This window comes from Podarcis vaucheri, assembly GCF_965113315.1.
Source record: "Podarcis vaucheri genome assembly, chromosome: 17".
Taxonomy (NCBI): Eukaryota; Metazoa; Chordata; class Lepidosauria; order Squamata; family Lacertidae; genus Podarcis; species Podarcis vaucheri.
The window spans coordinates 11,632,426-11,660,373 of record NC_138755.1 but is presented as its reverse complement, the minus strand read 5'-3'; the positions used below and the strand labels follow the sequence as shown (position 1 = coordinate 11,660,373).

Here is a 27,948-nt window from a genome sequence, read left to right as displayed (position 1 = left end):
GCTTTCAGGCCAAGGGAGCCGGCGTTTGTCCACAGACAGCTTTCTGGGTCATGTGGCCAGCAGAACTAAACCGCTTCTGGCGCAACAGGACACCGTGACGGAAACCAGAGCGCATGGAAACGCCGTTTACCTTCCCACCACAGCAGTACCTATTTATCTACTTGCACTGGCGTGCTTTCGAGCTGCTAGGTTGGCAGGAGCAATTGATAGCCACACCTTCCACAAATTTGTCCCCAGATTTCCTTAGCCACTGCTGGCATTTCCTGTGCGCAGGGTGTAGCAGGGCAGCCTTGGGTCCCCAGGGGCTGCTGGACTACAACTCCCATCATCCCTAGCTACCAGGACTAGGGATGATGGGAGTTGTAGTCCAACAACGTCTGGGGACCCTAGGTTGAGAAAGGCTGCAACAAGGCATGGCAGCAGATTGGCAGTAGGGGGAAGCATACTCTCCAACGTTTTCTCACCCAAATCCAGAGCATACCCCGCCCTGCTGCCACCCCACCCCACCCGCTGCAGTCACCCCACCCCACAGTGTTGTTCATGTTGTTGTCTGTTGAGGGAAGGCAACTGACTAATTTACATGTATGTAAGTGAAGGATCAGTAGTAACTATCTTAGCTGGACCAAAAGAGCAGCCTGCCTGATGGACCAGTTTGCCTGGCATAGGAACAGTTGGAAAATATTATGCAAGCCACTGCAGATACCAGTTTCTTCTCAGTAAGAGCTTATGCCACAACAGATATGTTCATTAGTCTCTAAGGTACCCCAGAATTCACTATTGCTTTTGATCCTGGAAAGTTATTCTCAATTTCCCAGTGTTTTTGGAAGGCAGAGCAAAACACTTGGTTGCAGGCACTTAAAGAAAGTCTGAGGATATGCGATCCAAATGCTACTGTTTTCAGCAGAATAAAAACAAAAACAAAAACTGTTCTTTTTGTCTCAAACATGCAAATTGCAGGCAATGGCATTATTTTTGAAGGTTAAGTCACCCAGGTTTTATTCATCTCCTTCCAGTCTTGCCACAGTCCCAAAGCTGAAGAACTCTCAAAGTTCACCCTTGTTGTTCCTACTTTTCCCAAATCCAAAAATCATTCCAGAAATGGATGAAATCGGCAACATCTTCCCCACCTCCACATGACCCAAGTTCCGAATGTGTGATTGGCAGTGGAAGAGAACTTAGAAAGGTGAAGATGGAACTTTGTGATGGCAAGGACGAGGAGACTCTGGCCAAAAACGGTCGATGAACTCTGTTTCTGTTGATGATCTGAGAGGAACAACTTGCAGTGTATGGATGTCAGGGAGGAAGATTATCAGAGAGATCCTGAGCTGTGTGATCAAGTGAAAGGTCATTCTGATCCTCTAAAAGTACAAAAATCTGGCTTTTCCACAGAGCAGCGGGATGAAAGTCTTGTACCTGTAGCTGACGAGATCCAAGCACCGTTGTTCTCTATAGCTTCCTGGTCCGTTTTCTTGCGAGATAAAAATGCCAAGATGGAGATAAATTAAGGAGACAAACAAGACTAGAATGGAGAGAGCTAAACCATGGGGATGAGCTCTACATAACAGCCAAATCACCATTAAATTTCTCTCTCTCGTGATACGTTGGATGCCATAACATATATCCTTGCTACCCAGCTCGTCAGCTACAGGCCTTAGGGTTATTCCTAGCCATGGAGAGACTGCTTTATAATAGCCCACAGAACTCTCTGGTCTCAATTCCTAAAAGCAACTAGATTCCAACTTCTGGCTCCCATGTTAACAACTTACCATTGTAATAGTGTACACGGAGTTATCAAAGGATGTCTCTGCGGAAAAAGCAGCGTGAACAAGGTTACTTGATAACTGAATAAATTATAGTTACACAAATGTCTTAACATCTAAAAGCAACCAAACAGCACTTGTAATATCTTCTTTTCATTGATCATGTGGGATCGCACAGAATCAAGGAAGTTATGACATGCAGTGGTAAGATTATCAACACCAACTCTAATTCTTTTTCAGTGAACTGATGGGTGTAATCTTTGTTTTTCAGTGAAAAAAAGGGAAAAGGGGTGGAAAGCATTCAGTACAAATGAATTAAAGAGTTATTCTGCTACTTTACTTTCTGTCCCTCCCTTCTCTCTGGACCTTTCCACTGTCAGCACAGCAACATAACATAGGAACAAGGTTTCTCTTACAGTAGTCTAAAGGTAAAGGGACCCCTGACCATTAGGTCCAGTCGTGGCCGACTCTGGGGTTGCAGTGCTCATCTCACTTTATTGGCCGAGGGAGCCGACGTACAGCTTCAGGGTCATGTGCCCAGCATGACTAAGCTGTTTCTGGCGAACCAGAGCAGCGCATGGAAACGCCGTTTACCTTCCCGCCGGAGCAGTATCTATTTATCTACTTGCACTTTGATGTGCTTTTGAACTGCTAGGTTGGCAGGACTGGGACCAAGCACCCCGTTGCAGGGATTCGAATCGCCAACCTTCTGATCGGCAAGTCCTAGGCTCTGTGGTTTAACCCACAGCGCCACCCGCGTCCCTACAGTAGTCTAGAGATGCCAATAATAGGAATAGAACAAAATATGTAATATGCCCGCACCTCCCCTGTTTGTAGAGTATGGCTTTGGGCTGGAGAGAACTTGTTTTGCTAAGGCAAAGCTTTCTTTTTTCTGGGCATTGGGCCATCAACATGAACAGTAGTCCTTTCCTCCTCTGTTCCTGGCTTTGTTTGCTTTTAACTGGGCCAGACTCATTTTTCACCTGTATTTCTTCAGTTCCTGATGTAAATAATACGTTGCCAATGATAAGCAAACCATCACTTGCAAAATCTGGGTTGTGATGCGAAGTGAATGGGCTCCTCTCTTTTGCGTGCCAATGAATATAAAGTTGCACAGCCCTGCTCAGGAATAAGAACACAACAGATATCCTTGACCCCATTGCTGGGTCTTGTCCCAAGCTCAGCATTCAGGTGGTATTTGTGGCCACTGATCTTTCTAGGATGATGCTTCACCTGCCTCTGATACACAAATGCAAACAGAAGCAGCCACGGAAAATGTGCAGTCACATGTCCTTGGCACTTACATTTAACATACCTGTGGTGGGGTAGCTTGTTTCTGTCCAGCAGGAGTCCAGTACCCTAAGCAAATAAATATATATATAACTAACGGGAATATTTTGCAATTCTGCAGTACTTGTTAGCTCTCCCAAAGAAAGCTACTGAGAGTTACTGCCTACATTAGTTTCCCACCTGGCTAATTTATCCTAATTTATCAGGTTTGATTTATCCTTTCAGGCACAAGGACAAGACCCCGTTTCCTGGGTCTGTTGTATAGACAAGTGGATTTCAACTAGAGCAAGCTCTGCCCTCTGCTGCATGGAGTATGGTGATCGCTATAAGCAAGGCTGCTTGTTCGCCCTTTGTTAGGTTGTGGGTGAACATATCAGACAACACAGCGATTCTCCAAACAGCTCTTGTTTATTCACAGGTCAGAACAGAACTGAACTGAAGGGTTCAGTCAGCCTGCTTATATAGAGCTCCAGTACAACGTAACAGTAACCATTTTCTGTAACTATCCAATCACTGAACGTCACTTTCGATCCCTTATTTGCATATGTGGACCTGAACTATCTACAGTATCCCCCTGCTGGGCCAGGGTGAGAACTTCAGTACATAACACCCTTCACACTTTATAGGACAAGCATTTAATATAACCCCTTTGTGTTCCATGTTGCTTTTCTATTGTGCCTGGATAGCTCAGTTAGAGCGTGGTGCTGATAATGCCAAGGTTGCAGGTTCAATCCCTGGGGACAGCTCCATATTCCTGCACAGCAGGGGGTTGGACTAGATGATACTCAGGGTCCCTTCCAAATCTACGATTCTTTGATAGTCACCCCTTAGCTGGGGAAAACTTTCTTCAAGCAAGCCCCTCAGGAGAAAAATCCACAAGGGGAAAAGCTACTCTCTGCCTCTGCCCCAATAATTCCCTACTCCAGCCAGGCACAGGTCTGCCCCACTGCACCCACCGACTTTCAGGACACATCGGAAATATTTCACCTCCACCAGAGTTTTTTGAAACTGCATAAATGGGGGTGAGCTCCTCTCACCTTTGCTTCTTTCTTCTCTCTTTAACTAGTAAAATGGGAAGAAACAAGAGGGAAGCATCAGAAAAGGAAATGCACTCCTGACATTATTAGGCACTCTGAGGGTACAAAGTCCCTACTGCTTGTGTCCAGTTGAGGGCTGCAAATTTAACAACAACAACTACAACTACAACTACAACAACTTTATATGCCCCCCATCTGACTGGGTTGCCCCAGCCACTTTGGGCAGCTCCAAACAGAAAATAGTCAAAGCACAATACAACATCACACACTAAAAACTTCCCTGAACAGGGCTGCCTTCAGATGTCTTCTAAAAATCACCTAGCTGTTTATCTGTTTGACATCAGCTGAGAGGGCGTTCCACAGAGTGGGTGCAACCACCCCAAAGGCCCTCTGCCTGGTTCCCTGTAACTCCACTTCTTGCAGTGAGGGAACCATCAGAAGGCCCTCGGAGCTGGACCTCAGTGTCTGGGATGGCCGGTGGGGGTGGAGATGCATGCCACACTTATGGCATACATCACCCAGCTTGTGACCCTAAATTTCCTGCCTTTTACCCCCATGCATAACAATGACTTCTCTTACCACATTGCAGATACCTGGGCACACATTGCTCTGTCCTCGCGGTCCCCTTCACTGCCAGCTCTAGGCCTTATTCCCAACAGAGATCCGGGAGTTTCAAGTGCATGCACCCAACGAGAGGGGTTGTTGATGAGTGCAGCACCCATGCTTCCCTGCCACCCGCACACGCTTTGGCAATCCACTTCACACACTGGCCAGATGTGGAAATGGCAAGGTGTGGGGATGGGGGCATTTTTACCTTGACAAGGATTAACTAACCAGATACATAGCTGTCAATTTTTCCCTTTACTTGCGAGGAATCCTATTCGGAATAAGGGAATTTCCCTTTAAAAAAGGGAAATGTTGACAGCTATGAACCAGAACTGTGTCAACAATGTGAATACTAAGGTGAAACTACTCAGACGTAGCGTGTGGTGAAATTTTTCATAGGAGAACAGATAGGGCCTCAGGCACCAGCTTGCAAGGGCAATGGGGCGGGTGGAGAAATGTCACACATGCAAGCATCTTTCCAGGCTTTGGGAAGGAGGAGCCATGCCTCTGACAGGATGCTAAAGACCTCCTGCGTCCTTCCCAAAATCAGTCAGGCTGTGGGAAGGTGGCAGGAGGGCTCTTCGACCCTGTCTGGAGCATCATGCCTCCCTCCCTAAGCAAGGTAGAATCTTCCCAGGCTTCGGGAAGGAGGCACCAGACTTTAAGACTGAAATACTCTAATTTACCAGGAACATTTGTGGGACCGACCTAGTCTGCCACGTTCACCATAGGACCCTTTAGCATTTCTGAGGCACTGCTTTCCATAATCGGCTGGAAGTGGCTTTAAAATGGTGTTTCTACATGGCAATTAATAATAGAACTTTATTATTTAGTAATGCTTTGCCCCATGGCCAGAACACTGCTATAATATTTACTCAGAAGTAAGTCCCATTTAGCAAAGGTCCTCTTCAGTTTTCCCTTTAACTAGAAGCTTCCTCTTTGCGTCTTCTGTCCCTATAATAGCCCTGTTCAGCTAAATTGTTCCTTAATTAGTCAGTTCCTGTTCGCTGCTGGAGTGGGGGCTAATTACTGGTTTCCTCTCTGCAGCTAAAGTTTTTTTTTAATTTAAATTTGTTTTTAATTGAAACAAATATGGGAAAATACACAATAAAGAAAAAAAGATGCAAAAAGAAGTATTCACATATTCTACACACATACACAGACAAGGTAGCAGTGTTGGTCCATAAGAAAAAAACCTCAGAAATCTATAGTTGGATGATATCTTTATTAGGACCAACCAAAATGTCACAATCTTGTGGCAAGCTTTTAATCAGGAGAGATATTACAGGAAGCAAGGGATGAGGAGGATGATACTAATATTCATTTTCTTTTTAAACACACAGTTGCAATTGGATGAAACAGTGTTTTTTTTAAAAATGTGTTATTTCTTTGGCTGCAAAGAGGAAACCAGTAATTAAAATATTCTGCCTCTCTGCATAAAAGTAACTGATTAATTCAAGGCCAATCTCAAAGTGAATGGGAAGGAACTAATTACAGAGGTTACAAGGAGGAAACTTCTAATTAAAGACACAGTAGCCCTAGAAAGCCATAATAGTGCTGTTCCTGCTCATATTGTATATTATTACTAAAGAAAAACATTGATCTGCAATGGGCTGATAATGATGTAATCTGGATTTTCTATTTCAGAAAGTACAGGGGTGCCTTGCAAGACGAAAAGAATCCGTTCTGTGATTCTCTTCGTCTAGCGGTTTTTTCGTCTTGCGAAGCAAGCCCATTGACGGATTAGCGGATTAGCGCTATTAGCGGCTTTTAGCGGCTTATCTGCTGATCAGATCAGCTGATAAGCGGCTTAGAGGCTTAGAAAAGGGGGGGGAGGAAAAAACCAGCAGGAACTCGCAAGACATTTTCGTCTTGTGAAGCAAGCCCATAGGAAATTCGTTTTGCGAAGCACCTCCAAAACGGAAAACTCTTTCGTCTAGCGAGTTTTTCCGTCTTGCGAGGCATTCGTCTTGCGGGGCACCACTGTAATTATCTTTCAGAGCAGAGAGAATATAAATCTTTCAGATATTTTACAGCTAAAGCTTGTCTAGTAGTATAACCCCCTCATCCAGTTTTCCATCACTGTCGCGTATCGTGCACTCACGGTTAGGGACTGTTTTGGCAACATCTTTGTCGTCAAGTAAGATACCAATAGGCCACAAAGTGAAACAGGGTCTGTAAGAAAGTCCTAGAGGTCTCCAACCTAGGCTAAGCATCATCCTTATTGGCCAGTGCCCTTAAACAGGAAGATTAGACATATTCATTTTCTGAATTCCACATACAGCGTCTCAATGCAACTGCAGCCACCAGCAGCATCACAGCCAGGAGCAGTATTCCAACCACACTCAGGACAACGGGGAGAACCCAGAATGGACCTGGAAAAGGAGGCCGCAAGTGAGCTACAGTTAATGCAAGAGAACAAAGCAAGAAAATACAAATCTACTTTTCTGGAGTGTGGAGCAGTGGGTGGGTGTGTACTTGTCCTCTTTCTCTCCCCTATCCTGCCCCACGTAGGCTCCAAAAGGCCTTTTGGCTACACTTCTGTGCATCTTTCCCCAAACATTCCCCCAGCGGCCCTCTGACACGTTTCCCAAACGCTCACTGCTTATCTTCCCTTTAGCGCCTACCTTTTGAATCAGATCTCGGCTGAGCTGTTGGAGGGAAAGTGGTCAAGCTGGATGCTGAAACAAAAAAGACAAAGAAGAGATGACCAGGCAGTTTTTCCTTTTTGAGAGGAATGTATAAATGTAAAAGAAAAAGTGGTTTGCTAAAATCAGTCATCTCCCCACCCTTACAAGAGCCAAACATGGTCTCCAGGAACAAAAAAAGGGTGCTTCCAGATAATTAAAAGATCCAGTTTTTCTGTGGGCACATTTGGTACATCAACTTCTACATATTATGGCTTTTTTTCAGTCATGGATTGCAATGATCCCAGGCAGGCAAGCAAGCCCCGATAAGAAGTAATGACTCTCCGACAGTTTTATGTATGTTTATTTACAAAAAACCACATCCAGAGCATGGCTTCTTGCCTGCTCACATTGACGATAGTTGGTCAGTCTGAATCTTTGCCCCTCCCACAGCAGGAAGGATGCCAAACTCCCGCCCTTTCCCTCTTGCCCTTCTGTTGTCTTCTGATCTTATCCAGTCTCCTAGAACAGGGACTAAGAGGCTGGCCTTTCCCCTCCCCGCTTTCACTTGACACAGTCTCAGTCCTTTGCTTATCTGCTGATTGCCTAGCAACACTCTGGCTGCCTCCTAACTCTCCCGCTTCTTGAGAGCTAACAGTGTCTTCTTCTGGAAGGGGCGGGGCCGAACTGTCCCTTCTCGGCTCTGTCAGACAGCTCTCATCTGCAGAGTCTGTCTCTCTCTCTCTCTCACTTAGCTCAATTACTGAGCCTGACTCTTCCCCTGCGCTCTGGTGAGCCACGTTGCTGACATGGGTATTGATTGCTATTCCACTGCTCTTGAGTCACACCAGTGGGCAGAGCTTGACAGAAAGTCTCCAGGTTGTGTTTTCCTGCCCATCCCCAAAGTCACTCCACCCTGGACCTGCACTACCAATTAAAATTTATACAAAATTTATACATACACTGTTGTGGTGCAATGGTTCAAGTGTTGATCTAGGACCCATTCAGCCACAAAGCTCACTGGGTTTCATAGATCAATTTACCGGTAATCTTTCTTTACAGCTTGTTTATGTTTCCTTTCTGTCCCATCACCTTCCAGGGAGAGATATCATGATCCTCTGCATACTATCTAGACTGCCCAGCACTTCTAAGAATACCAGGCCAGGGTTTGTTTGTTTTTAAGAGGAGGGCTTAGGAAATGAATCAGTGGTGGTCCCTTTTAGTGCTCCAACAGCTTTCCAAGTTTGTCAGGTGCTAAATGCAGGCCCTGACCAATATTGTGAAAAGCCTGCCAGAGCAAGGGATATCCCTACCAAGGTATAGCTCAGTTGGTAGAGCATGAGACTCTTAATCTCTGGGTCATGGTTTTGAGACCCATGTTAAGTGAAATATTCCTGCATTGCAGAGGGTTGGACTAGATGACCCTTATGGTCCCTTCCAACTCCACGAGTCTGTGATTCTGTGAACATATTCCCAACCTTTTCCCTATAGCAATGGTTCTCCAAGGTTGTGGCACACAACACTGATGTGGCAGAAGAGGATGGCAAGTGTGGTGGGAAAGATTCCAGGATAATCAAAGAAGCATTTTAACATTTCAGTGCAGTATAGTAACCAGGCATGTCCAAAGGCTGTTTCAGGGGCTGGTCAGTTTAATCCGGTCTGTCGCAGTTTATTTCCTGGGGTAAAATCCTAAAAAACCTCAACAACTTCAATCCTAAAAGCACAACTTTGGCTGGCCCTCACGGCCCTTCACCTCATCAAATCTGGCCCTCTTTGGAAAAAGTTTGGACGCCGCTGGAACATATTTTTAATTATTTTAGTTGTGTTCTATGTTATAAATCAAGCATTGCTAAGAATTGTTGCCCCCCCCCAGTGTATTTCATTCATATATATATATTTGTTGTGGTGCGAGCAAATTTTCAAATTTTTATTTTGAAAGTGTGACCCAGAGAGGGGGAAAAGTTTGGGAACCTCTGCCCTAGAATCCAAAAGTCAAGACTCTACCCATACTACGTAGACCAGGGCTTTCCAACCTTTTCATGCCGATGACACTTTTTAGACATGCTTCATTCAGTTCTCCTAGCAAACCGGAGGTTAAACTAACCCCTTTCCAGCCCCGGGAGGAGCACAGGGAGCGTTCACACAACACACCTAAACACTGCAGCTGACACACTAAAGCTCTGGCGTAGCCTCTACAATGGGGTATGATGCGGGTCATGGCTTGCAAGCAGTGCGGGTGCAACCAATCACCCAAAATGAGCTCATCAAGCTTTGGTAGCACTCACCTTCCACTGTAATCTCAAGGAGGTTGCTAAACGCAGACGGTTTCAACGCACTTCCATTGTAGACGCCAAACTGGCACTTGTACTGCCCTCCATCACTAAGAGTGATGTTCTCCAGAAAGAAAATAACTTGGTGCTGTGCTTCTGCGGCATGCACAACCTGCAGCGGCTCCCCATGGCTCACCTTGAACAAATAAAACAGGGCATCCTTGTATTGCCTGGGTGCCAAACAAGCAATCTTAATGGAGTCTCCTTCGTTGAGTGTCTCGGAAAGCACATCCAGAAAAATAAGTGGAGAGGGAAGAAGGCTGGAAGCCACCCAAGAGCCTGAAACAGCACAATGGAAAGAGTGAGGTTTTAATAATAATAATAATAATAATAATAATAATAATAATAATGATGATGATGATGATGATGATGCAGTTTCATCAGTAACGAGGTGGTACTTTCAAAAGGCACAGCCAAGCGATTGTACAAGTAGGAATCTGCTGAAGCAATGCTAGTCTTTTCTACAGCAGGTGTGGTATAGATTGTCTTGTCTTGATCAGTTTTTGTGAGCTCTCAAATCATGGAAAAAAAAGAAAAAACAGGCATAAGCATTATGGTCAAATTTTCAGAAAATTAAGAGCGGGTGTTCTTAGACTGGGTGGGTGGGGTGTTCTTTGGGTGCTGTCTAGTTAAGGCTGTTTCCACCTTGGGCAATTACTGTGGAATAACCAGCATTTTTGGTACGCGGGTGGTGCTGTGGGTTAAACCACAGAGCCTAGGACTTGCCGATCAGAAGGTCGGTGGTTCGAATCCCCGTGATGGGGTGAGCTCCTGTTGCTTGGTCCCTACTCCTGCCAACCTAGCAGTTCGAAAGCACGTCAAAGTGCAAGTAGATAAATAGTTACCGCTCTGACGGGAAGGTAAACGGCGTTTCCGTGCGCTGCTCTGGTTCGCCAGAAGCGGCTTAGTCATGCTGGCCACATGACCCGGAAGCTGTACGCCGGCTCCCTCGGCCAATAAAGCGAGATGAGTGCCGTAACCCCAGAGTCAGCCATGACTGGACCTAATGGTCAGGGGTCCCTTTACCTTTACCTAACCAGCATTTTAAGAGGACATAACATAATGTTCAAAACACCCTGCCTCAATATTTTTCCTGTCAAGCTTCTGTTGTCACCCTGCCTCCAAGCTCAGAAAACCCAATATTCATGTATTGATACAAACCTCTTACTTTTCCTTTCTTGTTCAAATTCTTTCACTTTATCTGTCCACTGGAAATTTTCAATAAAATAAATGTTTGGAATTGCCTGCCACTCAAGCCTTTCTCCTACCCTTTGCTCTGAATGCTGCAACTTCTCCTTTCCAACAATTACCGCATCAGAGGGGCCTGTGCTTGCCCTCCTTTTCTGCTCAGGTCTTCAAGTTAGAGAAGCAGTACCTCAAACCAATAGACCCCACCTGGAATCCTGCATCCAGTTCTGGGCACCACAATTTAAGCAGGGTGTTGTCATGCTGGAATGTGCGCAGAGGACAGCGGCCAAGATGATGAAGGGCCTGGAAACCAAGCCTTGTGAGGAACGGTTGAGGGAGTGGGTAGGTTTAGCCTGGATAAGAGAAGACTGAGAGAAAATAGGACAGCCATTTTCAAGGACTGTCACATGGAGGATGGAGCAAGCTTTTTTTCTCCTGCTCCAGATGGTAAGACTGGAACCAATAGCTTCAAGTTACAAGAAAGGAGATTCTGACCAAACATCAGGAAGAACTTTCTGGTGGTAAGAGCTGTTTGGGCTCTCCTTCATTGGAGGTTTTTAAGGACAGGTTGGATGGCCATCTGTCAGGGATGCTTTAACTGAGATTCCTGCATTACAGGGGGTTGGAATAGATGACCCACAGAGCCTAGGACTTGCCGATCAGAAGGTTGGCAGTTCTAATCCCCACGATGGGGTGAGCTCCCGTTGCTCAGTCCCTGCTCCTGCCAACCTAGTACAGTGGTACCTCAGGTTACATACGCTTCAGGTTACAGACTCCGCTAACCCAGAAATAGTGCTTCAGGTTAAGAACTTTGCTTCAGGATGAGAACAGAAATCGTGCTCTGGCGGCGCGGCAGCGGCAGCAGGCCCCATTAGTTAAAGTGGTGCTTCAGGTTAAGAACAGTTTCAGGTTAAGAACGGAACTCCAGAACGAATTACCGTATTTTTTGCTCTATAAGACCCACTTTTTCCCTCCTAAAAAGTAAGGGGAAATGTGTGTGCGTCTTATGGAGCGAATGCAGGCTGCGCAGCTATCCCAGAAGCCAGAACAGCAAGAGGGATTGCTGCTTTCACTGCATAGTGATCCCTCTTGCTGTTCTGGCTTCGGAGATTCAGAATCCCCCCCCCCCTTGTTTTCCTCCTCCAAAAACTAGGTGCGTCTTGTGGTCTGGTGCGTCTTATAGAGCGAAAAATACGGTAAGTACTTGACCTGAGGTACCACTGTAGTTCGAAAGCACGTCAAAGTGCAAGTAGATAAATAGGTACCGCTCTGGCGGGAAGGTAAACGGCGTTTCCATGTGCTGCTCTGGTTCGCCAGAAGCGGCTTAGTCATGCTGGTCACATGACCCCGAAGCTGTACGCTGGCTCCGTCGGCCAGTAAAGTGAGATGAGCGCTGCAACCCCAGAGTCGTTCGCGACTGGACCTAACGGTCAGGGGTCCCTTTACCTTTAGGGTCCCTTCCAATTCTACAATTATATGATTCCAACCATTCTATAATGTAACTGCACAGCAGAATTCGTTCAGCTCCGCCACAAAATTGGCTACGTATGATGTTGTTGGGCCCCTGGGGGCAAATTCATATTTATTCCCCTTATGTTGCGAATGCCACAGAGCAAAATTCACACTATGCTTGCAAGCTTCTCGGCTTCTGAAATGAGCAGTGAACCTACTTTGCCCTGCTTGTGCTTCTAACGTCGTTTTAAGAACCTATCCAAATTTTGGCCTTAGGGAAAAGCCTTCCCTAAGGCTTTTTAATATTTATAAAATGCTTTAGTTATTTAGAAAGCTTTTGAAAAATAAAAGAAAAAGTACTGATGTTTTGCATTAATGCTTGGGCAAAACATTATCATCGAAATTATCATCAAAATTATATAAACAGGAATCAGCTGTAATATATAAACAAGAATCATATGAAACATGATAGAGATGGTAATGTTTGGTTTTGTTCTCTTGCACACACACCTTACAAAATTCCCTGAAAGTGTGCAACAGGGCACTATCCAAAACTGAATATTATAGAACACTATCAAAAATTCCAGCCTGCTTTGTTTACTTATGACCACTTTCCTTGTCAGATATGAATTTGTTATTTAGGCCACAATTGTGACTACCCGTGTCTTCGCGTAGCCCCGTTCCCTCTTCTAATCTTTTTTTTTTTTTTAAATTGAGCATTGCAGGCTGTTTAACATCAAAGAATGTTTCCTCACCTTCAGCCTTCCTCTTTGTAACAGGTCTTCTTAGAATACCATCCAATGGTTTAGTAAGGCCAAAGCCTACTCCAAAAGTCAACCTCTCAGTGTAACATTGACAGTAAGTTGCCTACCGTACAAACTAACACCTGGTTAGTTTTGCCTCCCTTCATTTCCCCCCCTCTCCCTTTGGAATAGCCGTCAGAAAGTCCTTGCACAAAAGAAGGCGTAAAAAATTAGCAGAAAACAAACATACCAGCTAGCAGAAGAAAGAGAATTTTCAGATCCATGGTTTTGTGGAGCATTTTGTATCTTTTGTAAACAGAGATGGAAAAAGCCAACTGTTCATTGCAAATTCCTTGCAAGATGTGAAAGAACAAAAAAAGAGAAGACAATTTGCTTAATGTGGAGTTTCGCCACTTAGGGAGGAAATTGCAATCTGTCCAAAGTTACAAGACCTTTCAACTTCCTGTTGCGAATATGACTTTATTGTTTCCCTCTCAGATCCATTGCCATAACAAATGAACAATCACTGGTTGCTTTGTAACTACTGTAAGAGCTTCCCTATTGTAAAGAGGGTCCTGTCTAGCCCTGCAGAACCCAGAGTGCTCCCTGTGACAATAAAACAGGGTGCCATGGGCAGAGATCCAGCAGTGTTTAGAATACACAACCATACCTCCCATGTGGCATTAATGACAGGATTTGTAAGCGAAAAGACAATGGGAAGGCTTTCCCCATTTGCCTCCCTTACAGCAGAGGAATATTTCAGGTCATTGGGAGAGTCAAAATTACTTCAGGATTGCTCTCCTGTACTATTTCAGACACATATATATTTAGATATGTGTGCATTTATGAATATTTGTGTGGGTTAAACCACAGAGCCTAGGACTTGCCGATCAGAAGGTCGGCGGTTCAAATCCCCATGACAGGGTGAGCTCTCGTTGTTCAGTCCCAGCTCCTGCCAACCTAGCAGTTCGAAAGGACGCCAGTGCAAGTAGATAAATAGGTACTGCTCTAGCAGGAAGGTAAATGGCATTTCCGTGCACTGCTCTGGTTCACCAGAAGCGGCTTAGTCATGCTGGCCACATGCTCCCTTGGCCAATAAAGCGAGATGAGTGCCGCAACCCCAGAGTCGTCCACGACTGGACCTAACGGTCAGGGGTACCTTTACCTTTATTCTGTATTTGAGACCTCTGAATTCTTCTAACACCCGGAACCAAGGAGATAAGTAACCATCTGAAGACAGCCCTGTACAGGGAAGTTGTTTTAATGTTTTATTATGTCTTTATATATGTTGGAAGCCACTCATAGAATGGCTGGAGCAGGCCAGTCAGACGGTTGGGGTATAACAACAACAATGTATAGAATAAGAGAACAAGGAGAACATACATTTAAAGAAGATTGGAAAATGTTTATTGAATATGTGGGTGAAAATTGTGCACATTTAAAAACGCTGGCATTATTCAAGATAAATTCAACAGTGCAGATAAGTTTTGATGGATGTAAGAATGGAATACTGAATGGTTTAGCTTATGTAAAATATGCAGGGATTTATGGTATGTAAATTGAACCACGGAAAGAGAAGAATGGAAGTCATTGATTTAAGGTTGTTTAAATGAATATTCTAAAATGTAAAACAGAAAAAAATAATAAAAATTTAGCAAAGAAAGAGAGAGAGAGAGAGAGAGAGAGAGAGAGAGAGAGAGAAAGAAAGAAAGTAAGAACGTCCCTATTCAATGTTGGAGGATATGCCTGAGGACATGGCCCCTTGTTGGGTCTCTTGCCCCCGTGGCCAGTTAGGGGAACCAATTCTGCAATGGGCCAAGGACCCCGGAAATATTTTCGTAGGATGATGGGCTCCATGCAGCGGATAACAGGAGCCACGCTGCCTCCTTTACGCGCGGCTTCCTGCCCGCCGAGTTTGTCTGATCAGCCGCTTCGGGTTGCCCTGAGCAAGACAAAGCGACGGACAAATCGAATAACGAATAAGCAGAAAGGAGAGAGAAAGAAAAATGCGGCCCCGGGCCCCGTCGGAGCGCGACGCTGCGGCTGCTCTGTGCGCGCCCTCCGGCGCCGACGTCCCGCCCGAGCGCGGCCGCCTCTTCCTCTCCAAGGAGGCGGCCCGGCCCCGCTCTCCTTCCGGCGCCAGGAAGGACCCCGACGATGGCGGCGGCCGCGGCCCTTGCGCTCGGGCTGCCGCTGCTGCTCCTGGGGGCGCCCCGAGGGGTCCCCGGCCAGGCCCACCCGCCGCCGCCGCCCGCCCCGCAGGACGCCGAGTTCACCTTCCTGCTGCCGGCCGGGCGCCGGGAGTGCTTCTACCAGGGCGCGCCGGGCAACGGCTCCATGGAGCTGGAGTACCAGGTGAGGCTGGGTAGGGGTCCACAATCCGGCCCCCAAACCAGGCGCATGGGGATTGGAGGGGGGGCAACAGGCCCTCTTCTTCCTGCTCAGCCCCTGGTGGTGGTGGCAGAGGGGAGCGGGGGGTAGACTGCCCCCGAAGGTGGGGCTCCCCCTTGGCTACCGGGATGGAGGCTGTGCGCGCACAGCGCTGCCCTTTGCTCCGCATCCAGGAGGACGTTAGTCGCGATCCGTATCGCTTTCTTAGGAAACGCTGCCTTTTTATGCACTTCCCCTACACGCTCCCCCGCGCCACCACCAAACCATCTTTGATCCGAATTGGGTGGGAATGAATGACCTGGCTGCGTTTTAAGCCGGCAGAGGCATGGAGCCTTTCGTATTGCGTTCTGTGTGGATTTATCAGCAGCCAGATGACTGGCATGCTTGTTCTTCAGAGGGGAAATGGTACTTAGTACAACAAAACCCTGTAACTTTTCGAGACAGTTTGAGCAGCCAATGTATCTGACAGATCCCTCTTAAAAGCCGTTTGCCATTGCCTTGCCAAGTTTTTATTGTTTCCTTAACTTAACTTTTATTTAAGTTAAGTGATTAATTAATATGTTTAATTTCATAAAGTGAAGATCTAAGGATGTTAATGTTTAAGTTAAATTTTATAAGAACTGTGATTTGGAAAACCGTTAAAAGGATATGCAATGAAATTCAACCAAGGGGAAGCGAGGAAGTCACTTAACAATGTTAATAAGTGTAATTTTTAATAAGGCTATGATTTATGTTTGTTTGTCTTATGTGATTGTTTGTTTATAATGTGAAGTTTTTATTGTTTCCTTCCTAGTTGCCCAGTGTAGTTACCCTAAGAACAGTCTTGCAAATCGGGCTGGGTTTTAAAAAAGTCGCTCAGCTCCAACACGTTGCCTGATATTTAAATACTGCAAAAATGTGTAGCCATTTGCCACTTCTCTTGTATCATTGGTGGCTTTTCTGGGCATAGTAACTCTTTCCATCATCCAACTCTTGCTATTGCCATTTAGGTTATTGGTGGAGCAGGCCTGGACGTTGACTTCTCCTTGGAAAGCCCTTCAGGCACATTGCTGGTTGATGAATACCGGAGATCCGATGGGGTTCACACGTGAGTCATGCTGCTTTTATGCTTTGGAGTGAAGGATACTTCAGTGGCACTGAGTGGGGAGGGCCAGAGGGGCAGTGGCTCTGGGTGCATTTTGCTCCTTGCCTCCCTGCCAGCCCTGTGCCGCTGCTTGGCTCTGGTGAGCAGTGGGGGTCACTCCAGCACCATCAGCAGCGAAGGCTGGAAGTGGGCTCCATTCACCCTCCCCGCCCCCAGGCGCACATACCCACAGGGATACTCACGAGAAATCCATTGCTTGCCCATGGTCAAGGTGCTTTTACAAGTAGCAAAAGTATGAAGAGTTTGTGTATCTGTGGTTTTTTTTTTAATGCACTTTGGCCAGTCCAGCTTTGCAGAATATATCTGCCTTCATCACACAGCCCTTCGCTCATCCTCTTTGTTGGTATCTTTCAGCATTGAGCCCACGGAGGGAGGGGATTACAAACTGTGCTTTGACAACTCCTTCAGCACTATATCGGAGAAGTTGGTGTTCTTTGAACTGATCTTTGACAGCGCCCAGGAAGATGAGGACTTGAACAATTGGGCAGAAGTGGCCGAACCAGAAGAGATGCTCGACATAAAGATAGAAGACATTAAGGTGGGCAAAGAGGCTGTAGGAGAAATGCCTAGTGCTGAGATGTGGTGGAGTTAGGCAGAATAACAGTGGCATTCGATGGGAAAGAGACCAGGATAGCTCCAGTCTCCTGCAACCGTGCACAGAGTAACATTGCCAGACAAAGCAGATGGGGTCAGCCAATAACAGATGGGGTCAGCTGCTGCCTGGGCTTCCAGGTATTTAGCTGATGCAGGAGGAATGCTCCACAATGGGAGCCTAACAATTAGTTCCTTTTCTGGATCTTCACTCCCCTTTTCCAAATGCCCCATGCCTGATGGGGATGGGTGGGAAAGAGCCCCTGCATTTCTGAAGCGCTGGCCAAAGCCCTGCAAATCAACCCAAGTCCTATGGGTGGAATGGATCTTCCCATCATTACTGTCAATATGTGGCTAGTGGCTTAATAAATTAGGATGTTCACATTTGTGGCTTTGCCCCTAAGACCTACCATTTAGGCTTTGCTGAAGAGGTGACCATGGTGATTGACACACTTGTGTGGATTAGTGTCTGTTTGTGTGTGTAACTTTGTATTAATGTAGCATTTTTATATGTAACACTGTAGTTTCGTGATTTTTTTTAAAATTATCTGTTGTGCCTTCAGTTTTTTTGTACACCACATGGATACATTTTTCATATATTAAGCAGTATTGAAATTAAATAATCCATCAACTACATAAGGTACACAAATTTGAAATAGACTCATGAGTAATTTTGGGTTAATACTAGAGGTAGTTGTTAATCAAAGCCCTTCCACTGTGTTCCAGAAATTGTGTTCAGAAAGCAGCTCCCTGTTGTTTCAAGACCCATTTATTTTATTTTACAACATTACCTATATAACACAAATCTTTTCAGCTCCCCGAGATAAAAACCAGAGGGTGACTTGGTTTAAGGAAGACTCCTGATTAATGTTAACAGTGAAAGTTGGTCAACTAGCCAATTTCAAGTCAATAAGGTTACAAAGCTGACTTGTTTAACTGAGCAGTATTTGTTTTAAACCAGGAATCTTGGTTGTTGTTGTTTTTTTTAAAAAGGTATATCTAACAGAATTCCTCCTCAGCTGCACATCAGGGGAAAATGCTGTGTCCAACTCATGGTGCGCAGGGTGTGGTCCGAAGGCACATGATGTGCAATCACCCTGCTGAAGCTAAGCAGCCCTGGGTCTCATTGTTGGTAGCAGCAGTACTTGCCAGGCACTTTGGTACACATGGACTTTGAGACCAGAAATGCAGACAACAGGTGTCTTCTTGTTACCGCCTTTGTGGCTTAGTACTCCGGTTAAAGAAGAAAATGAAACTAGCTGTAACTCTTAATAGGTTTTGGCAATCATTGCAAACCTGCATTTTCACTGCTTTGGAACAGTGCATATGGGGGAGCTGGCAAAGGCAACAGAAGGAGTAATTTTTTAATCCAGGTTTTTCTCTTTTTTTACTTTTTTATTGAGATTTCGGTTACACAACGAACAAGGTTTTTCAATATCTTAACAGATAAATTATTTGAGTCAGTATAAAGAGAAGGTACAGATCTGTAAGGAATATCTCTGGGGTTGTGGTATATGAATGCAGTGATTCTTCATGGCCTTTTAATGGATGTTGAAATACTCGTGCTTGAGTTCTGATGGTCACGATAAATTTTTTTTGGCTAACAATAATAGACATGGTGCCTGATCATTTGTTGGGTGAAGAATCATGTGATTTGAATTTGATTGGCTACAATGGTTTCCTTTTCCCCAAAACACATCTTTGCCCCAAACACATCTGTTCTCCTTTGTTCTCACCACTATAGGAATCTATTGAAACCATGAAGAGCCGCTTGGAGAGAAGCATTCAGATGCAGGCCCTGCTGCGAGCCTTTGAAGCTCGAGACCGCAATTTACAGGAAAGCAACCTGAGCCGAGTCAACTTCTGGTCAGCTGTCAATCTCACTGTGCTCCTGGTGGTGTCATTTCTCCAGGTGTACATGTTGAAAAGCCTCTTTGAGGACAAGAGGAGAGTCTGGACGTAGCAGGAGGAGAAATGGCACCCCCTTTTTACCTGTACGGGGCAGGTATCCAGAAGAATGCCAGCTCCCATATTGCCAAAGCTCAGTACTGTCCCAAGTGTAGCTGCCATTTCCGTCATGAGTCTCTTTTCAGAAGGGGTTAAAATATCACAGCCAAGGTAAGGGAGGGATTTGGGGTGGGGATTGAACACCCCCACATCTTATGTGATGGTGGCAACCTGTCGAAATTGAGAGCAGGATGAGGGAGTGCAAGAATTGGAGTTGTTAGGCAGTACACAACAAGCAAAAACAGCTGTTCATACATTTCAATAGCTCCTCTGTTTACAACGAAGGGCAGGTGCTTCTCAATGTACTACAGCTTGCAGCAGAGTTTGCCTCTTGGCCTTAAAACTTTGATATTCTGCATCAGACTTCATCAACATGTGCCTTAGCAAAAGTCGCTGGTCTGGCTAGAAGCAGCAACACCCTGGCCACTTTTGCTGTTGAGAGGCTCCTAGCCTCTGCTTTTTCTATGGAATCTCCGTGCCCTAAGAAGCCCCACAATACTTAAGGGCATTAAGAAAACTCTCCTAGTGGAATTGGTAATCTTTACCACCCAGGCTTCTGCATTTGATTTTCCTCAGGCATGACTTCATGAGGAGTATTGTCACTGCTAAGGACTCCCATGGTCAGCAATCTGCAAAGGTGAAAAGGCCTGGTTTTGCACTCATTAGGTGCTAGCGATCTAGCATTCCTGTTTTCAGCAGAAAGTTAAGCAGAATGTGGTTGAATTTATTCCCTTGGGAGGAAATTATTGCCTTTCCAAGACCCAGCTCTTCAAGTATCTTTAAATGTTAGGAACTGTGAACAAGTAAACTCCTGATTATAGAAGGCTGACCTGCAGAGCACATGAGCTCTTGAATACATCTGATGGAATTCTTCTCTGTTTATCTTCTGCTCAGGACTTGAGCACCTTGGGAATTCCTTACTGGATTTAGGATATGAGAAATTTCACAAGTATAACTTGGGCCTAAATTACACAATGGTGGCAGATTAGTGTTGTTAAATGCTGTGATTGAAGCACATTTGCATTTAAAGTGGGCGCGTGTGGGGCATCTTCTCTTCTTCCTGCCACAGGTAAGGCAGCAGACTGCTCAGCTCTGATATCAGTGGTGAGACAGGCTGGGAGAGGGCTGTGCAGAACAAGTGGGCAAAGGAAGAATTTAGCACTGCCCTGGCAGTTTACTTTGTGCCCTCACTATAGACATTATTGAGGGACTTCTGAAATACACTCCTGGTACTTTCACTGGAGATTAAAGTTGAACGTTCAAGAGTAATTGATACCCCCAACTCCAAAATAGCCTTTCAGATGGGCTGCTGCATTTCACTTCACATTCTTAGTACGTTAAAATTTCCCTGGACGTGGCAGTGCATTAGCCTGAGCTAACTCTTCAACGCTATTCCACTGGCTGCTCTTCAGAGCAAGATGCTGCCAGTTCCCATAGCTGCATCCCAGATCAGCTGGATTCTGGCGGCAAGAAACAGCTGTGTGTACGCTCACACTATAAAAAGACTTTGTTTGGGCTTCCTGATGTCAGAGAATGCCTGGCATAACAATGGGAGGCTGCCAGTGTTCACCCCTTTTCTAAGATTGTGTAGGCCATTGTCTTGTGGTTCAATAAATGGTCTTTGAATTGGAGCTTGTCCTCTCCTGCATCTGTCATTGGTCTTGGGTTACAAGAAGATTGGTAACACACTTTTCCTTTTGAGAGTGCTTCTTGTCTAGAGGTAGTAAGCACAGGAAGATGGCCCTGAACCATAGCTGCCAACTTTTCCCTTTTCTTGCGAGGAATAAGGGAATTTCCCTTAAAAAAAGGGAAACGTTGACAGATATTGCCCTGAACCCTTCCCACTTTTCATGTCATTTAAACTGTGATGCCAAACCACTCAGCCCATTTTATTCTCCTGGCCCAAGCATCTCAGATTCCAAAGCATTTTGATGTCTTGCAGCACACCTACTGGTGCGAACGTCACTACAGGAGCAAATGTATTATTTTTCTCTCATTCTTCAGGTTGCAATACAAAATCCATAGCATGAAATTTGAACGCTCATGTACAAAAACCTCCTCCGAGCAGCACCAGCAGGATTGTGAAAGGTGCATAAAGAGGGCCCCTGTCTCCAACTCTTTTAATATATGCCACCAGTTATTGATGTAAGCCTCAAAGAGGCATGAGCAAGGCCACAAGATGATCCCTCTAGCAAGGGAGTTGGGGCCAGATACTTCGCAAGTCAAAACAAGTCAAGGACAAGGTGGGACACTTCTGCTGGTCCCAGGCACTCCCCTTGCCCCCAATATCTTGATTTGGATCTGAAGGACCAAGGAAAAATGTGGAAGCATGGATGGAAAGTTGCAAGCAAGCACAATTTGTGACCCTTTCCTGACTACAGGGTACACCTGTTAAGGTATCAAGTCTCCACTTCTGGTATTTGAACTTTGTGGAGCATGAGCCAGTATATGAGAGCCTTAACTCTCATCCTAAACCAGGTTTTTAAAAATCATCACATTTACAATTAGCTGACTAAACTATTTTCATAACCCAAAAATTGAATTGTCTCTAAATGGACTTGTATAGTAATAGAATGCTGTGATGTGATTTACAGCCAAATTAGCGATGCTAGCAAGACAGATGCACACAAAACAATCCATAAAAAGTGTAAATAACTTTTTTAAGAGGCGGAATTGAAAAACGCATGTGTTGTAAAACAAAAATATGCTATGTAAGAAGAGCTGCTGGGTCCTGCATTCTACACTCAGTGGCCAACAAGATGCTGCCTGCAACAGTGAAGGCTGAACATAACTGTGTAGCTAGCAGGTAGCTTTTTAACATCATTCTTCAGGTGGACTGATGGTTGTTCATCCTTCATTATTCTGCTCTTCATGCTTGCAAGAGATAACTCCAGCATTATAATAAATTGCAAGCTTTAGTTTTTAAAGTAGTATAGTGGAAAATGTGAACATATTTGTATATAATGTAATCCTGGACACAGAGATCCAGTGCCGAGGGCCTTCTGGTGGTTCCCTCCCTGCGAGAAGCGAAGTTACAGGGCACCAGGCAGAGGGCCTTCTTGGTAGCGGCGCCCGCCCTGTGGAAACCCTCCCATCAGATGTCAAAGAAATAAACAACTATCAGACTTTTAGAAGACATCTGAAGGCAGCCCTGTTTAGGGAAGCTTTTAATATTGGATGAATCATTGTATTTTAATATTGTGATGGAAGCTGCCCAGAGTGGCTGGGGTATTAATAATAATAACAACAACAACAACTATATAATGAAAGTACTATGCATTTTGGTCAAATCATATCGGTCATGCTATTTAGGTGCTTTATAAAGTATGGCGTATCTACCTTTCCTCAAGAACTGAAGTTGTCACAAGACTGACAGCATGGATCTCCTTGCAAGTATTTCAGTATGAACGCATTCTTCATTGCTAGCCAACAAGATCTTCTAACTGGTACACTGTATGTATTGAGACCTCCCCAGGCAGGTGCAATTGCTGAGCATGTAACAGCCCTTCTGAGTGCTTGATCACCCCTGTTTTCTACAGGGAGTGGCCATGATGAAACTACTATAGCAGGCAGCAGCTGAAAAAAGATGTCCCAATGTGCCCTGCAAAGGCTGTCTGCAAAAGCTTGCTCATTTGCATTTGGTTGTTCCATGATCACTTGTTTTAATTTGAGAGGGAGGAGAGCTACAGGGCTACCTGTCCTCTGGGTGAGGAGGCACTTAAAAACAACAACTGGGTTAATCCTTTTCTGCGAATGCTGTTCAATTGGTATGTGATCCCTCGTGGTCTAGGACACTCTGTGTGACCAGTAACAGAAAACATTTCCCCCACTGTAAATAGACTTCATTTGCCCTTAGTGATACCAGCACACAGCCAAATCTGCCTGAGTATGAAGCACTGTGATGTTATCACATTGAGCATGATCACTTGAGAAAGGGGCAGGAAATGGCACTTAAACAGTACCTATATGAAGGGAATCAGTGGCTGTGGGCAGCCATAAACATATAAGATTAATATATTAGCCATAGCTAAATGTCCTTAAGCCTTATTAACTGGGGTTACGTTTAGCTTGTTTTATTGAGATATTGTACAACTGCCTCCCATTCAAAAGTCAAACTGAGCAGGGCCAAACAATCAGCCATTTGCGTTGGAGGCTGGTGCACAGAAGCTCCTTAAGGAAACTCAATTTGAGCTTTAGTTTCTTCTGCTCACTACCTCCTGAGTGTAGAAATTTTGAGAACCAATGAAAGACAACACACACTCACACACAAACCCCAACACCACTGGCTGCCAGAGGTTTTCCACCAGCAAAATTTCCCTTTATTTTAGTTTATTAATAGGATACATAATGGAGGCACTTATCTCAAACTGTTGGGATCTTTTTTTTCCATCTAAAGAAGAGGGAGAGAAGGTCCCACAGCCCCTTCACACATGGTAACAGGAAGAGTCAAGAGGAAGCAAATATGAACACAATGAATTAAAAGTAGAGGTCCATGCTACCAAGCAAATGCCAGCTTTCGGAGAAGTGACCAGTGGGCAGTAGGTGGCACGAGGTTATGAAATGCACTGCAAGAGAGGGTCAAAAGTCCATGATAGTGACGTTGGAAGTAGAGGGACATTTATAGGAAGGCAACACTGGTTATTAGGGCAGTCAGCATGTAATTCAAGCAGTAAAGGCACAAAATTAGCACCGTCTATGGAAGTGTCATATCCTCCAGGACACGAAGCAAGGAACTACTGCTGCAGGTAGGCAGAAAGGGGAGAAACATTTAAGGCAGATGGTGTATGTGTGGCTGTTCCTTTTATCTTATCTCAGGAAGGGCTGAGGTATCCCTGATAGCCTTGTATAATGAGGGCTGGGCTTAACTGATGATTTCTCTTTTTAAAAAATCTAGAATTTATACAAGTATTAATACAGTCTGTCTTTCGTAAGAAATATATACAACCACAGCCCAGGGAGGGCAGAGTGCTTTACTACTGCTGTTGAGAAGGCTCCAGTGTTACTCCAAACTCCGAGGCTCTACAGGTGGAGCAGCCAACCCAAACACACAAACGCCCCACTCCGAAAGACCACAGATGCTAACAGAAGCTTCTGTGGGACCTTGTGGCACAAGTGTCGCAAGATCTATTATGGACACAGTTTGCCATGAAGAATCTGCCTCAGCCTAGAGGCACAGAGGTAAGCTGCAGTACAGCTGATCTCAAGCACTGGGCATTTCTTTCACGGGACAAAGTCACTCTTCTGATTAGGGAGGGGAAGGCTTTCCAACAGAGACCACAATCCGTGCAGAGGATCACAATCCTGATAAAACACTTCGAAACCCTGGTACACACACACACACACGCACTTCTCCATATGGACTGGGCAGGTAACAAATGGTCATAGCCAGTCGGGGAACAGCCAGTTGGTATTACAGCTCCAAGTGACTAAGACATCCCCTGCCACCTGGATGCCTCCCTGGTGTAAATTAGGAGGGACCAACAGTCATGCTTATCTAGGTTACAGCTGAGCTGCCTCTGTTTAAGCATGAACACTGGTTGTGCAGAGAGTGGCAGGGCATTCAAATCAACTCTATACCTGAGGCTTAAAAGCAACCCAGTGCCACCTTCTTTCCAATTATTCTGCTTGGCAAAATCTTGCTCTAGTTCAGTGAACTGAATTTATAAGCAATTTGCTATCTGCAGTCCCATCATTTTGTTTTGGTTTTTACCCCTTCAAAGTTATAAAATGGAAATAAACTGATCAAATCTTGCATTGAAATTTATAGGGAGAAAGGAAAGGCAATCAAAGTGGAGAGGGGGGGAGATTATATATATATATATATATATATATTATAATACAAATAAATCCATAGCTGGGTGGGGAGGTTGAGGAGTTGGACAAACCCAATTAATGTGAATGGCGAAGGGAGATTCTACGTGTTGAATGCACAAGTGTTGGTGGAAATGCAAACTCGCCACTTTCACACATTCACAGGCAATCCCTTGCCAATCCCTCAACTAGGGGATCCTTTCTGTATTTTCAACAAAGTGCAAAACAACTCCACAAAACAGAATACTCCATGTTCCCATGTGGAATGGGTCTGGTGTGGCCACCAAGAGGAGGGTGAAGAAACTCCCTCCCTTGCAATTTTCCAGAGAAGATTCAGGTCACCAAATCCCTCCCCAGCCAAGACCCAAGGACAGAGAGGGAACTGCTACAAGGAATGCTTGGCCTCTCAGAGCTATTTACAAGTAATCAACCCACAGCACCCATCCCATGGTGGCTGCTACTGGAGGGAAGGAGACAGGAAGGAAGCGGGAAACGGGCCTTGGCTACAGTTGATCACAATTGCAAAGAGCTCTTTTACACAAGAGATTAGGCATGAGTTCTCTCCACAATATAGTTAACAAGCAACAGCTCTCCCTGGTAGTGGTTGTAGTTAATCTAATAAGGAGGGCTCAGCAGGCCTGATAATCGTGGGCCGGTTCGGTGCTGCAGGGGGTCTTCTGCTGTAGAGAGAACAAAACAGATGGAGAGAAATGAATACCGGAAAAGGGAGAACTGGACAGACGTCACTGTGAAATATTGTTAAGTGAAGCTAATGCCCACAACTCTCATGCCCACTCCACTATCCCACTTAAGCTGGGAAATTCTATGCCCAGAATAGTACATTTTGTGGCACATTTAGCCAACAAATAGAAGTGGTAGAAGCCATCATTTATCACTATTCTTTAGACAGCTTAGAACCACTCAACCTCCCAATATTTCACCTGTCTGGGAAAAAAAGGCTGCCTTTGGTATGCCTAGTAGGGGTGACTTGGATAGACACCAAAATCCAATTTGCTTGACTCTGAAGGTGTGGTTCTGGGTGAACATTATGCAGGGTATGCGAGAGACTGGATTGTACAGCTCCTTCAGAGAACAAGCCAGCTCAATAACACAATGACTAGTACCAGGGCACTGTATTCTGTCTGTCCCTGCCCCCCGCAAACACCATATGATGTTGAGACTGCCCAATATACTGATATAATAAAATATTCAGGGTGTAATCTATTTCTATATTAAAAAATTCTGTGTGACAATAAACCAAATTCTGCAAAAAGATACACTAACTTCTGCAAAGTGTGTAGATTACTATATAGATTAGTTTATTCTGCTTCTGCTAACTTTGTGGAGGTGGCTGGCTACCCAGGTGGCTACAAGGCTTTCCTCCTTTTTCCTCTCTTTATTTTTTACACACACACACACACACACACACACACCTCTGAAGTCGTAAGAGCTAGCAGTTTCAAGATGAAACTTGAAATTCTCAAGGAGCTAAATTCTGCTTCTTTTCTGTTGTTTTGAGAAATAAACACAGCACTGGCTACAGAAACCAGTCTGCTTGCTAGCACTGCTGTCTTAGATGAGTCTCTAATTCAAAACTAGATATATTCCCATAATACACTCCACTAAATCTCATACAAGCTTCAAAATGGAGAATGCTTCCTCCTCTGCAAAGCCTGCAACAGTGAAAGAAAAGAAATTCCACACAAGGAAGAATATGCAGTTTCAAGAAACATGACGACTCTTGAGCACCAAAGGAGAGGAAAAAATGGCGAAAGATTTATATGATCTGAGGTGAAACCAGAGAATATTAAAATGCTCCAGACACAATTTTCAATGATTATTAACCAAGAAATTGAATGAAAAAATAAAATATTAAAACACAGAAACTTTGAATTTGCAAATAAACCTGGCAAACTCTTAGCTTGGCAGTTAAAAACAACCAGGATGACAGGATAACAAATAAAATTAAAATTGGAGAAAAGATAACTGACGACCCAAAGGAAATTAATAGAAGCTTTGTAATTTTTTATGGAGAACTATACAGGGAAGGAACAGAAAATCATGATAAAATCGAAGAATACTTAGGGCAGAACAATTTATCAAAGATCCCAAAGGAGAGACTCAGTCTCTTACATTCTCCTATTTCTGCACTGGAAGTTCAACAGGCAATCAATAAAGCAAAATCAGGGAAGGCCCCGGACCTGGATGGCTTATCCGCAAATTATTATAAAAATTATTATAAAAAGGACACAATGAATGGCATAGTAAAGACTGGGAAACTACCAGAATCATGGACAGAAAGCTTTATAACCTTAATTCCCAAGCAGGGAACTGATTTAACAATTGTTTCAAATTATCGGCCAATATCCCTTTTAAATAATGATTATAAATTATTTGCCGACATACTTTCAAAAAGATTAAAGACGATTCTTAAAGACATCATTCACGAAGACCAGGCCGGCTTTCTCCCTGGACGCCTAGTGCAAAATAACATCAGAAATATCATTAACGTGTTGGAATATTTAGAAATCAGAACTGACAAACCAGCAGTACTAATGCTGGTGGATGCAGAGAAAGCCTTTGACAACATCTCATGGAGACTTATGAAAATAATGATGCAACAAATGGAGTTCGGTGAACAGTTTGTAAAGGAATAGAGGCTATATACTCTGATCAATGGGCCAAGATCATCATCAATGGCAACATTACAGAAGACTGTGTAATAAGAAAAGGGACAAGGCAAGGATGTCCGCTATCCCCGCTAATATTAATTTTGGTAATGGAAGTGTTGAATAAAAAAATAAGGGAAGACAAAAACATAAAAGAAATAACACTAGGAGAGAAAGCTTATAAACGAAAGGCATTTGCCGATGATCTTATTATTATGACAGAGAATACAAAAGGAAGTTTATTATAGGTATTAGAAATAAATAAGAACTTTGGGCAGGTAGTGGGATTCAAATTAAACCGT

At 44.5% G+C, this 27,948-nt stretch overlaps 3 protein-coding genes across 12 annotated transcripts in view; 1 reads left to right on the top strand and 2 right to left on the bottom strand.

Moving 5' to 3' along the window:
- Nucleotides 1-966: 966 nt before the first annotated feature.
- On the bottom strand, nt 967-13,855 carry LOC309522019 (protein HIDE1). 3 transcript variants are annotated; one of them, XM_082205221.1, is made up of 8 exons: nt 13,284-13,855; nt 9,606-9,929; nt 7,321-7,374; nt 6,976-7,068; nt 4,088-4,112; nt 3,076-3,119; nt 1,767-1,804; nt 967-1,468 (listed from the first exon to the last, which is right to left on the bottom strand). In XM_082205221.1, the coding sequence occupies exons 1-8, from the start codon at nt 13,330-13,332 to the stop codon at nt 1,346-1,348; spliced, it is 750 nt and encodes a 249-aa protein (XP_082061347.1). In that variant the 5' UTR covers nt 13,333-13,855; the 3' UTR covers nt 967-1,345. The 3 variants fall into 3 exon arrangements, with proteins under 3 accessions (XP_082061347.1, XP_082061348.1, XP_082061349.1); XM_082205223.1 differs by having other exon boundaries at nt 1,346-1,468; nt 3,065-3,119; nt 13,284-13,853; XM_082205222.1 differs by lacking the exon at nt 1,767-1,804.
- Nucleotides 13,856-15,175: 1,320 nt separating this feature from the next.
- On the top strand, nt 15,176-20,797 carry TMED1 (transmembrane p24 trafficking protein 1). Its single transcript, XM_082205237.1, has 4 exons — nt 15,176-15,388; nt 16,414-16,511; nt 16,923-17,106; nt 18,904-20,797. The coding sequence occupies exons 1-4, from the start codon at nt 15,191-15,193 to the stop codon at nt 19,120-19,122; spliced, it is 699 nt and encodes a 232-aa protein (XP_082061363.1). The 5' UTR covers nt 15,176-15,190; the 3' UTR covers nt 19,123-20,797.
- A 2,665-nt stretch (nt 20,798-23,462) lies between these two features.
- The window catches only part of DNM2 (dynamin 2), a 62,510-nt gene continuing 58,024 nt past the window's right edge, over nt 23,463-27,948 (bottom strand). For 5 of the 8 annotated variants that reach the window (XM_082204738.1, XM_082204739.1, XM_082204742.1 and 2 more), the window contains one exon: nt 23,463-25,657. In XM_082204738.1, the coding sequence (XP_082060864.1) occupies nt 25,588-25,657 (70 nt within the window). In that variant the 3' untranslated portion in view covers nt 23,463-25,587. Of the gene's footprint in view, nt 25,658-27,383; nt 27,455-27,948 lie in introns of all 8 variants that reach the window. The other 3 variants (XM_082204743.1, XM_082204744.1, XM_082204740.1) reach the window with 3 other exon arrangements.

Excerpts from the sequence above, each read along its gene's own strand:
- LOC309522019 (XM_082205221.1), bottom strand. The coding sequence starts at position 13,332 with ATGCTCCACAAAACCATGGATCTGAAAATTCTCTTTCTTCTGCTAGCT. Across the intron at positions 9,930-13,283 it reads TCTCTTTCTTCTGCTAGCTG|GCTCTTGGGTGGCTTCCAGC; the intron begins GTATGTTTGTTT and ends GTGCTGTTTCAG. Across the intron at positions 1,469-1,766 it reads CCGTGTACACTATTACAATG|AAAACGGACCAGGAAGCTAT; the intron begins GTAAGTTGTTAA and ends TTATCTCGCAAG.
- TMED1 (XM_082205237.1), top strand. The coding sequence starts at position 15,191 with ATGGCGGCGGCCGCGGCCCTTGCGCTCGGGCTGCCGCTGCTGCTCCTG. Across the intron at positions 15,389-16,413 it reads CCATGGAGCTGGAGTACCAG|GTTATTGGTGGAGCAGGCCT; the intron begins GTGAGGCTGGGT and ends ATTGCCATTTAG. Across the intron at positions 17,107-18,903 it reads TAAAGATAGAAGACATTAAG|GAATCTATTGAAACCATGAA; the intron begins GTGGGCAAAGAG and ends TCACCACTATAG.